The following is a 12,419-nucleotide window of genomic DNA, read 5'->3' as shown; positions in this document are numbered from 1 at the left end:
ACAGCCCTGAAGTGCTAACATGATGTTTATGTACAACAAGGAGCAGGAGATACATGGATGATACAATGAACATCAAAAAGGTACAAACGTTGGAATAAAAGTTAAATCTTACATTTTGTTTTGCATATAACTGCATAAATATATACAAACCCCAACAGCAGTGACATTGTCTCATTGTGTAAATGCTAAAGAAAAGAGAATACAACAAATACTATATTCAATTGAAAAGACTGCAAAGACAAGATCTTTCACGTTCAAACTGACAAACTTTCTTACTCAGGAAGACTTGGGAAAACCACTGTCAGCAACTACAGTTGGTCGCTACATCTGTAAGTGCAAGTTAAAACTTGACCACGCTAAGCCACAGCCATTTATCAACAACACCCAGAAACGCTTCACCGGCCCTAAGCTCATCTAAGATGGACTGATGCAAAGTGGGAAAGTTTTCTGTGGTCTGATCAGTCCACATTTCAAATAGTTTTGGAAACTGTGGACTAATGAGGAAAAGAACCATCCGGTTTCTTATAGGGTGAGAGTGTAAAAGTCAGCATGTGTGAAGGTATGAGGGTGTGTTAGTGCCCAAGGCATGGGTAACCTACACATCTGTGAAGGCACCATTCATGCTGAAAGGTACATACAGGTTTTGGAACAACATATGTTATCATGGACGCCCCTGCTTATTTCAGCTAGACAATGTCAAGCCAGGAATTACAACAGCGTGGCTTCATAGTAAAAGAGTGCGGGTTCTAGACTGGCATGCTTGTAGTCCAGACATTGAAAATGTGTGATGGCTAAAATATCAGAAGTATCAGTTCCCAAACCTTTACTGAGTGTTGTTAAAAGGAAAGGCCATGTAACAAACTGGTAAAAATGCCCTTTTTGACATGTGTTGCTGTCATTCAATTCGAACTTCATGATTATTTGCAAAAAAAAAAAAGAAAAAAAAGGAAGTTTCCTCAGACCACAGAACACTTTTCCACTTTGCATCAGTCCATCTTATATGATCTCGTTCCTGGGTGTTGTGGATAAATGGCTGTGGCTTTGCACAGTAGAGTTTTAACTTGCACTTACAGATGTAGCGACCAACTTTAGTTACTGACAGTGGTTTTCTGAAGTGTTCCTGAGCCCATGTGGTGATATCCTTTACTCAATGATGTGGCTTTTTGATGCCTGAGGGATGGAAGGTGCGTAATATCATGGCTTACGTGCAGTGATTTCTCCACATTCTCTGAAACTTTTGATGATATTACGAAGCGTAAATGGTGAAATCCCTAAATTCCTTGCTTGAGAAATGTTGTTCTTAAACAATTTGCTCAGGCATTTGCTGACAAAGTGGTGACCCTCGCCCCGTCCTTGTCTGCGAATGAGTGAGCATTTCATGGAAGCTGCTTTTAAAAATAATAATAATAATAATAATAGATTTTATTTGGAAAAAAAAAAAAAAACACTTTACTTTGAGCAAACAACCTCAAAGTGCCACAGTGTAAAAAAAATAGTAATAATAATAATAGGAAAAAGATAATAAAAATAAATAAAATATAAAACTAGAAACAGCCCAATAGCCAGAACCAGCATGCATGTCTATAAAAAGGCTTTTTTTTTTTAAAGATGGGTTTTTAAGCCTTTTTTGAAAGCATCCACAGTCCGAGGGGCCCTCAGGTGGTCAGGGAGAGCGTTCTACAGACTTTTTACAGCCAATCATGGCACCCAGCTGTTTCCAATCAGCCTGTTCCAAATAAGTCTTTGATGAGAATTCCTCCACTTTCTCACTCTTTTTTGCCACCTGTGCCAGCTTTTTTGAAACATGTTGCAGGCATCCAATTCCAAATGAGCAAAAATTTGCAAAAATTAACCAGTGTGAATGTTAAATATATCTCGTCTTTGCAGTCTATTCAATTGAATATAAGTTGGAAATGATTTTTTATTTAGCATTTACACAAGGTGACAACCTCACTGCGTTTTGGGTTTTGTAGAATAACAACAAAAAGACGGTAATTACATGGAAAAGCTACAAAAATTGCTGCGGGTTCGTAGCTCCATGTAATCGATGCCTTGCCAAATATACTTACCACACGGAAACAGTCCTGATAAATCAGCACAGTACCGAGGCATGCCAAAGTCTCGATGGGTGCAGTTGCAAGGCGCGGCCACCAGAGTGTGCTGTGCTGCGGTGCTGATGGGCCAGCTGGGACCCTTGATGATTGCGCAAGACTGCCAGGACCAATCAGACAACAGTCTCAGGCGAACTAGACTTTTCCTGACTAGCGGTGAAGATGCTGTGCCGGTCCGGTGGACCCTGGGGCAGGACATTCGGGGTCCTGTTGGGGTTCCGGCTCAGGGGCCACTTCATTCTCATAGCAGAAGGACGAGCGCCAGCTTGGGGTAAACCTGAGCTCCGCCAGCTCTTTAGCGCTGCACAAAGGCGTGTCAGGGATCTCGTACGTTCGATGGAAGAAGGAGTAGTCCACCTGGATGAGGAAAAGAACAGTTTTTAGCAACCTTCGCCAGGGACAAACTGTAAGAAATCAACTTGGATCTTTTTTTTTTTTTAAGAGCAGGAGGCTACACCAAGTAGGTGTGTGTGGATTCCAGTAGTTGCCACCCGTTGGCGTGGTTTTCATCACCACTGTACGCCGGTAATGATGACGTAGGTCACGTGATCCTAGTTCAGGGGTCGGCAACCCAAAACGTTAAAAAAGAGAACATTTAAAAGTCTTACATAAGTGTTATAATGAAGACAACACATGATGTAAGTGTCTATATTAGCCTACTATCAAAACGACCTTAAAAGTCTTATATAAGTGTTATAATGAAGACAACACATGATGTAAGTGTCTATATTAGCCTACTATCAAAACAACCTTAAAAGTCTTATATAAGTGTTATAAGAGGGGGGGGGGGGGTGCCCACATCTGAAGTCCTCTCCAAGGTTTCTCATAGTCAGCATTGTCACTGGCATCCCACTGGATGTGAATTCTCCCTGCCCACTAGGTGTGAGTTTTCCTTGCCCTTTTGTGGGTTCTTCCGAGGATGTTGTAGTCGTAATGATTTGTGCAGTCCTTTGAGACATTTGTGATTTGGGGCTATATAAATAAACATTGATTGATTGATTGATTGATTGATTGATTGATTGATTGATTGATTGATTGATAATGAAGACAACACATGATGTAAGTGTCTATATTAGCCTACTATCAAAACGACCTTAAAAGTCTTATATAAGTGTTATAATGAAGACAACACATGATGTAAGTGTCTATATTAGCTATATTAGCCTACTATCAAAACGACTTTAAAAGTCTTATATAAGTGTTATAATGAAGACAACACATGATGTAAGTGTCTATGTTAGCCTACTATCAAAACGACCTTAAAAGTCTTATGTGTTATAATGAAGACAACACATGATGTAAGTGTCTATATTAGCCTACTATCAAAACGACCTTAAAAGTCTTATGTGTTATAATGAAGACAACACATGATGTAAGTGTCTATATTAGCCTACTATCAAAACGACCTTAAAAGTCTTATATAAGTGTTATAATGAAGACAACACATGATGTAAGTGTCTATATTAGCTATATTAGCCTACTATCAAAACGACTTTAAAAGTCTTATATAAGTGTTATAATGAAGACAACACATGATGTAAGTGTCTATGTTAGCCTACTATCAAAACGACCTTAAAAGTCTTATGTGTTATAATGAAGACAACACATGATGTAAGTGTCTATATTAGCCTACTATCAAAACGACCTTAAAAGTCTTATGTGTTATAATGAAGACAACACATGATGTAAGTGTCTATATTAGCCTACTATCAAAACGACCTTAAAAGTCTTATATAAGTGTTATAATGAAGACAACACATGATGTAAGTGTCTATATTAGCTATATTAGCCTACTATCAAAACGACTTTAAAAGTCTTATATAAGTGTTATAATGAAGACAACACATGATGTAAGTGTCTATATTAGCTATATTAGCCTACTATCAAAACGACTTTAAAAGTATTATATAAGTGTTATAATGAAGACAACACATGATGTAAGTGTCTATATTAGCCTACTATCAAAACGACCTTAAAAGTCTTATGTGTTATAATAAAGACAACACATGATGTAAGTGTCTATATTAGCTTACTATCAAAACGACCTTAAAAGTCTTATGTGTTATAATGAAGACAACACATGATGTAAGTGTCTATATTAGCCTACTATCAAAATGACCTTAAAAGTCTTATATAAGTGTTGTAATGAAGACAACACATGATGTAAGTGTCTATACTAGCCTACTATCAAAACGACCTTAAAAGTCTTATGTGTTATAATGAAGACAACACATGATGTAAGTGTCTATATTAGCCTACTATCAAAATGACTTTAAAAGTCTTATATAAGTGTTATAATGAAAACAACACATGATGTAAGTGTCTATATTAGCTATATTAGCCTACTATCAAAACAACCTTAAAAGTCTTATATACGTGTTACAATGAAGACAACACATTATGTAAGTGTCTATATTAGCCTACTATCAAAACGACCTTAAAAGTCTTATATACGTGTTGTAATGAAGACAACACATGATGTAAGTGTCTATATTAGCTATATTAGCCTACTATCAAAACGACTTTAAAAGTCTTATATAAGTGTTATAATGAAGACAACACACGATGTAAGTGTCTACATTAGCCTACTATCAAAACGACCTTAAAAGTCTCATATAAGTGTTGTAATGAAGACAACACATGATGTAAGTGTCTATATTAGCCTACTATCAAAACGACCTTAAAAGTCTTATGTGTTATAATGAAGACAACACATGATGTAAGTGTCTATATTAGCCTACTATCAAAATGACTTTAAAAGTCTTATATAAGTGTTATAATGAAAACAACACATGATGTAAGTGTCTATATTAGCTATATTAGCCTACTATCAAAACGACCTTAAAAGTCTTATATACGTGTTATAATGAAGACAACACATGATGTAAGTGTCTATATTAGCCTACTATCAAAACGACCTTAAAAGTCTTATGTGTTATAATGAAGACAACACATGATGTAAGTGTCTATATTAGCCTACTATCAAAATGACTTTAAAAGTCTTATATAAGTGTTATAATGAAAACAACACATGATGTAAGTGTCTATATTAGCTATATTAGCCTACTATCAAAACGACCTTAAAAGTCTTATATAAGTGTTATAATGAAAACAACACATGATGTAAGTGTCTATATTAGCTATATTAGCCTACTATCAAAACGACCTTAAAAGTCTTATATACGTGTTATAATGAAGACAACACATGATGTAAGTGTCTATATTAGCTATATTAGCCTACTATCAAAACGACCTTAAAAGTCTTATATAAGTGTTATAATGAAAACAACACATGATGTAAGTGTCTATATTAGCTATATTAGCCTACTATCAAAACGACCTTAAAAGTCTTATATACGTGTTATAATGAAGACAACACATGATGTAAGTGTCTATATTAGCTATATTAGCCTACTATCAAAACGACCTTAAAAGTCTTATATAAGTGTTATAATGAAAACAACACATGATGTAAGTGTCTATATTAGCTATATTAGCCTACTATCAAAACGACCTTAAAAGTCTTATATACGTGTTATAATGAAGACAACACATGATGTAAGTGTCCGTGAGGCGGAGCCGACGGGCCGACGGCGGGGCAGGGCACGCTGGAGCCCTGCCCAAGATGGCGGCAAGGAGGTGGAGAATGCGGCGGAGCGGAGAGGCGGGACGTGCCGGGAGTGATGCCGCCGCAATCTAATTCAGGTGCGTGGCTCACACACCGGCACAGGATTGACTTATCTCCTCGCAGACTATAAAAGGGGAGAAGGAGGAAGGAGGAGGAGAGCCCGCAACAGCGATCAAAGAGCAACAACAAGCAGATGAGGACGACGACGACGGCAGCTGAAAAGCAGACCGGGAACGTGCAGTGGAGGAAAGAGCTGAAAAGCGACCAGTCTTACACTGAAGCTTTATTTGAAATAATAAAGGAGTCAAACCTGCTCAAAAGCATGTCCTTCCCGGGTGGTCCAATGAACCCGCACGACGACAGCAAGAGACTGTCACAGTGTCTATATTAGCCTACTATCAAAATGACTTTAAAAGTCTTTTATAACTTTTATAATGAAGGCAACACACGATGTAAGTGTCTGTATTAGCCTACTATAAAAATGACTTTAAAAGTCTTATATACGTTTTATAATGAAGTCAACACATGACGTAAGTGTCTGTTTTAGCCTACTATCAAAACAACTTCAAAAGTCTTATACAAGTGTTATAATGAAGAAAACACATGATGTAAGTGTCTATATTAGCCTACTATCAATATGCCTTTAAAATTCTTATATAAGTTTATAATGAAGACAACAAATGACCTAAGTGTCTAAATTGTCTAGATTAGCCTACTATCAAAATGACATTTAAAAGTCTTATATAAGTGTTATAATGAACTCAACACATGATGTAAGTGTCTATATTAGCTATATTAGCCTACTATCAAAACAACCTTAAAAGTCTTATATAAGTGTTCTAATGAACTCAACACATGATGTAAGTGTCTATATTAGCTATATTAGCCTACTATCAAAACAACCTTAAAAGTCTTATATACGTGTTATAATGAAGACAACACATGATGTAAGTGTCTATATTAGCCTACTATCAAAACTACCTTAAAAGTCTTATATAAGTGTTATAATGAAGACAACACATAATGTAAGTGTCTATATTAGTTATATTAGCCTACTATCAAAACGACTTTAAAAGTGTTCTATAAGTGTTATAATGAAAGCAACACATGATGGAAGTGTTTTAAATCTAAGACCAGAGCTGACTAATCCAAGTCTAAGAATAGATGTGATCAATTTAAGGCTAAGACTAGATCCGACCCAACTAAATCTAAGACCAGATCTGACCAAACTAAGTCTCAGACTAGATCTGAACAATCTAAGTCCAAGACTAGATGTGATCAATCTAAGTCTAAGACTAGATCTGACCAATTTTAAGTCCAAGACTAGATGTCAATAATCTAAGTTTAAGACTGGATCTGACCAATCCCAGTTTAAGATTAGAGCTGACCAGTCTAAGACTGGATCTGACCAAACTATATCCAAGATAAAATGTGACCAATCTAAGTCTAAGACCAGAGCTGACCAATCTAAATCCAAGACTAGATGTAATACCAAAAATGGTATTACAGAGTTCACCTTTTCAGTGGACGCAGGGTCCTTTTTTTGCCAATGCGCCAAAGTCCAGTATCAGTTTTGTTGTGGCAGTTCTCAAAACAGATCTTTGCATGATTTTGTTCTAATAGGTCCATCCCTGCTGTAGACTGTGGAAAAGTCACAACTTTTTCATAGACTTGATTCTACTGACCAACAATGATTTTGCAGCTTGAAAGAGGTATGAATATGTATCAAATTTGGTAGCCAACCTGAGGTGGCCACCAAGTGACACCTCTGGCCAAGACTGGACATCCCAGCTCTAAGGTCTAGCCAGCCTGTCCCTTGAAAAGATGAACTAGGCTTGCTGGAGTGTGAGACTTGAAAGACAAGAGGCTCACCTCGTAGCGGTCCCTCTTCTCGAAGAGCACGGGTTCAAAACGGTAACCCCACTGGACTTCGGACGCCAGGTAGGAGCTTCGGCACTGCGTGGTCATGGCCGTGGCCTCCACCATGCCCTCCAGTATCACCACCACCTCCAGCTCTCCGTCGCTTTCCAGGGTCTTGCGGTCCATCCCGAAGAAAGGAGACTGCTCGTCGATCTCGTGGACAATCGTGACCGGCGACACCAAGAAAATGCGGTCAGTGCCGGTGTCGAAACCAACGTTAATGTCCAGGTTGTCCAGCGGAAGGAACTCCCCCTCCGGCGTCACCCTCGACTGCGGAGCGGAGAAGAACTGGACGTCAGTCACGTGGCAAAATAAACACAGTGTGAACACCGAGAACCGCTCCACAACCATTGCACCGGTCGCCTGGGAGTAGATCTGCGGTCCCCTTCCAGGGTTTCTCATTGTCCCCATAGACTTTTTTCTTGCCCTGACGTGGGATCTGAGCGCAGGATGTCATTGTGGCTTGTGCAGCCATTTGAGACACTTGTGACTAAGGGCTGAATTAATAAACTTTGATTGATTGACTGATGATGTGGTCCTGATGGCTTTATCTGGCCGGGACTTTCAACTCTCACTGGATTTGTTCGCAGCAGAGTGTAAAGCGACCGGAATGAGAATCAGCACCTCTAAGTCCGAGTCCATGGCTCTCGCCCGGAAAAGGGTGGAGTGCCACCTACGGGTTGGGGAGGAGACCCTACCCCAAGGGGAGGAGTTCAAGTACCTAGGAGTCTTGTTCACGAGTGAGGGAAGAGTGGATCGTGAGATCGACAGGCGGATTGGTGCGGCGTCTTCAGTAATGCAGACGTCGTATCGATCCGTTGTGGTGAAGAAGGAGATGAGCCAGAAGGCAAAGCTCTCAATTTACCGGTCGATCTACGTTCCCATCCTCACCTATGGTCATGACCTTTGGGTCATGACCGAAAGGACAAGATCACGGGTACAAGCGGCAGAAATGAGTTTCCTCCGCCGGGTGGCAGGTGTCTCCCTTAGAGATAGGGTAAGAAGCTCTGACTGCCGTTGTGTCCTTGGGCGGGACACTTTACCCACCTGCTCCCAGTGCCACCCACACTGCTTTAAATGTAACTTAGATATTGGGTTTCACTATGTAAAGCGCTTTGAGTCACTAGAGAAAAGCGCTATATAAATATAATTCACTTCACTTCACTTCACATCCGGAAGGAGCTCAAAGTAAAGCCACTACTCCTCTACATCGAGAGGAGCCAGATGAGGAGGAGCCAGATGAGGTGGTTCAGGCATCTGGTCAGGATTCCACCCGAACGCCTCCCTAGGGAGGTGTTTAGGGCACGTCCAACCGGTAGGAGGCCACGGGGAAGACCCAGGATACGTTGGGAAGACTATGTCTCCCGGCTGGCTTGGGAACGCCTCGTGATCCCCCGGGACGAGCTGGACGAAGTGGCTTGAGAGAGGGTAGTCTGGGTTTCCCTGCTTAGGCTGCTGCCCCCGCGACCCGACCTCGGATAAGTGGAAGAAGATGGGTGATTGGTTGATTGAGATCAAAGTTGTCCAAAGTGTGGCCTGAGGACTGACGGAGATATACATTTATATCTACAAGAGTTACTTGTTTATATTCATAGTCATATTTGAAAACAACTAGTGTTTTTCCATTTGTTATCTCTCTGTTTGTCCGCTAGTAAACTGTGTGTGTTAACCTTGAAGCTTTAGGAATGTAAGGAGTAGCAATACTCCCTTCTTATCTCTTCCGGTCTCAGGCTAAGCAGAATAATAGACATGTGTATTCTTTCCGGTGGGTGGGGGCGAGGGATGTGTCGAAGAAGACCGAGCTTCCGTAAGGTTTTCAGATCAACTAGGTAACGCGACTTGAACGTGTTGTTTTTTAGGTTGGTCTCTCCAAAGCTTTGGAATAAATTTCAAAATACCTATTCTGTTCTGTTCTAGATGATCATTTAAAATCAGTTTATGTGTAATCAAAAGAACTTGGGATTGACCAGCAACTTAAATTCCCTCAGAGGAACATCTGGTCCAAACACAACAGGACTAAAAGAGCTGAGCCAGAAGGCAAAGCTCTCGGTCTACCGAGCTATCTACATTCATACTCTCGCCTTTGGTCGTGAAGTGTGGGTCATGACCGAAAGAACAAGATCTCGGCCGAAATGAGTTTGCTCAGGAGGGTGGCTGGCATCTCCCTTATAGATCGGGTGAGAAGTTGAGTCACCCGAGAGAGACTCGGAGTAGAGCCGCTGCTTGGAAAGGAGCCAGTTAAAGTGGTTCTGGCATCTCATGCGGATGCCTCACCAACGTCTTCCTCGGGAGGTCCTCCTTACACGTCCCACTGGGAGGAGACTCCGCGGTAGGCGAAGGACCAGATGGGGTGGGGGGATTACATCACCTCTCTGGCCTTGGGGATCCCCCAGGAGGAAGTGGCCAACGTTGCTCTGGAGAGGGAAGTCTGGGGGTCTCTGCTGGAGCTGTTGTCCCCCCGACCCGGTTCCGGATAAGCGGTTGAAATGGATAAACGAGCAAACGGGTGAAATTACCGTTATCTATTTGGAGTTTGTTGGCTTTTCCTTGTGTTCAGTGTTTTATTTTGTAGTTTTCACTTCCTGTTTTCTCGCCCGCCTTTTGAGCGCTAGTCCCCTCACCTGTCTTCTGTTAGCAATCAAGACTATTTAGGTTGTGCTGGACTTTGTTTATGGACAGATGTCTCTGCTTCACACTTTTAAGTTTTTGCTGTCGTCCAGCGTTCTGTTTGTCTGGCCAAGACTTCCCTTTGTTTATTTCAGCCTAGGTGAGATACTTTTTGACCTGCCCTGGGAACACGTAATGTTCAACACGAGTCAGACATCATTCTTTTTTTGAAATGTTATTCAACACTTAAATCTGTGGATGGACTTCGGGTTTATCCGTCAAAATGTGAAGCAGAATTTTATTTTTTTATGTTTAATGCTTTTTTGTTCAAGAAAATTCTGTTGATTATGGCGGATGCACAAAATATGCAATCATGTTTCAAAGTAGTAGATTTCATCGCAACTTAAAACATGTCATTATTTCATAACATTGATTTTGATTCATTATTATTTTTTTGAGCAATGATTGACACTTTAAAAAACACTAACATTTATGGGCATCCCACTCATAAAATTGTTAAAAATATGTCATACATTTTTTTAAATTCAGCTCTTAAATCTTTATGTAACTTCAGATCTTTATTTGTTTATTTTTTTTTTTTTATAACTTTTTTCATTATTTAGTTTGTTTTATGCCTTATTTTCTAAGAAAACTGAGTTTTTTTTTATGGCATACAGACAAAATATGCAATATTGTCCTTAAATTTGATTTGAAAGTGGAATATTTGATGTGAACTAATTGCAGCCTTGACTAGGTCAATAATTCATAACAAAGTTGATTTTGATTCATTATTTTATTTTTACAGTTTTTCAAGCAATGACAGTTTAAAAAACAAACATTCCACTCATAAAATTGTTAAAAATAAGTCACATTTTTTTAAGTCCAACTCTTAATTCTCTAGATTATCTTCAGTTATTTATTTATTTTTTTCATTATTATTTTATATTTATTTTTACTTGTGTGTTTCTTTTATGACTTATTTTCTTAGAAAACTTAATTTTTTTATGGCATACAGACAAAATATGCAATATTTTCCTTAAAAATGATTTCAAAGTGGAATTTTTGCTAATTGCAGCCGTGACTAGGTCAATAATTCATAACATTGATTTTGATTCATTATTTTATTTAATTTTATTTTTTAGCAATGACAGTTTTAAAAAAACAAAAACATTAACGTTTATGGGCATCCCAAGTTCAACTCTTGAATCTCTAGGTTAACTTCAGTTATTTATTTATTTATTATTTTTATTTTCACTTGTGTGTTTGTTTTCTGCCTTATTTTTTAAGAAAACTGAGTTTTTTTTTATGGGACACAGACAAATTATGCAATATTTTCCTTAAAAATGTTTTGAAAGTGGAATATTTGATGTGAACTAATTGCAGCCTTGACTTGGTCAATAATTCATACCGTTGATTTTGATTCATTATCATTATTTTATTTTACTCACTCACTATCATTATTTTATTATACCCACTCATAAAATTGTTTAAAATAAGTCACTTTTTTTTTTTAAAGTTCCACTCTTAAATCTCTCAATTAACTTATTAATTAATTTATTTATTTTTTTATTTTATTTATTTTTTCATTTGTGTTTTTGTTTTATGCCTTGATTCATTATTATTAAAACCAAAACAAAAAATATATATATTTTTGGGGATCCTACGCATAAAATTGTTAAAAATAAGTCACATTTTTTAAAGTTCAACTCTTGAATCTCTAAGTTAACTTCAGTTCTTTATTTATTTATTAATATTATTATTATTATTATTATCATTATTATTATAATTATTATTATCTTCACTTGTGTGTTTGTTATATGCCTTATTTTCTAAGAAAACTTTTTTTTTTTTTTGGCATACAGACAAAATATGTAATATTTTCTTTTAAAATATGGTTTGAAAGTGGAATATTTGATGTGAACTAATTGCAGCCTTAACTAGGTCAATAATTCATAACAACGTTGATTTTAATTCATTATTATTATTTTTCTGTGCAATGACAGTTTAAAAAATACAAAAAAAAAAACAGTTTGCATGGCAGCTTTGTGTTATTGGAGTCAACATTGCAACATTTTTTGCTGGCAGTTCAGCGGTTTGCTCTTTTATTACACTTTTGATGTTTTTTTTTTTGTAATATTATTTTTAGAATGTCC

At 38.0% G+C, this 12,419-nt stretch overlaps 1 protein-coding gene across 6 annotated transcripts in view; it reads right to left on the bottom strand.

Annotated features, from left to right (window-relative positions):
- Positions 1 to 1,433: 1,433 nt before the first annotated feature.
- Positions 1,434 to 12,419, bottom strand: part of kcnj14 (potassium inwardly rectifying channel subfamily J member 14) — a 41,370-nt gene continuing 30,384 nt past the window's right edge. For all 6 annotated transcript variants that reach the window (XM_061915229.1, XM_061915232.1, XM_061915234.1 and 3 more), the window contains 2 exons: positions 7,612 to 7,929; positions 1,434 to 2,468 (listed from right to left, as the gene is read on the bottom strand). In XM_061915229.1, coding sequence (XP_061771213.1) covers positions 2,262 to 2,468; positions 7,612 to 7,929 — 525 coding nt within the window. In that variant the 3' untranslated portion in view covers positions 1,434 to 2,261. The remainder of the gene's footprint in view (positions 2,469 to 7,611; positions 7,930 to 12,419) is intronic.

The sequence above is a fragment of the Nerophis ophidion genome, linkage group LG11 (genome assembly GCF_033978795.1).
Source record: "Nerophis ophidion isolate RoL-2023_Sa linkage group LG11, RoL_Noph_v1.0, whole genome shotgun sequence".
NCBI lineage: Eukaryota > Metazoa > Chordata > Actinopteri > Syngnathiformes > Syngnathidae > Nerophis > Nerophis ophidion.
The sequence above is the reverse complement of the archived record's forward strand: the minus strand, read 5'-3'. Positions and strand labels throughout refer to the sequence as shown.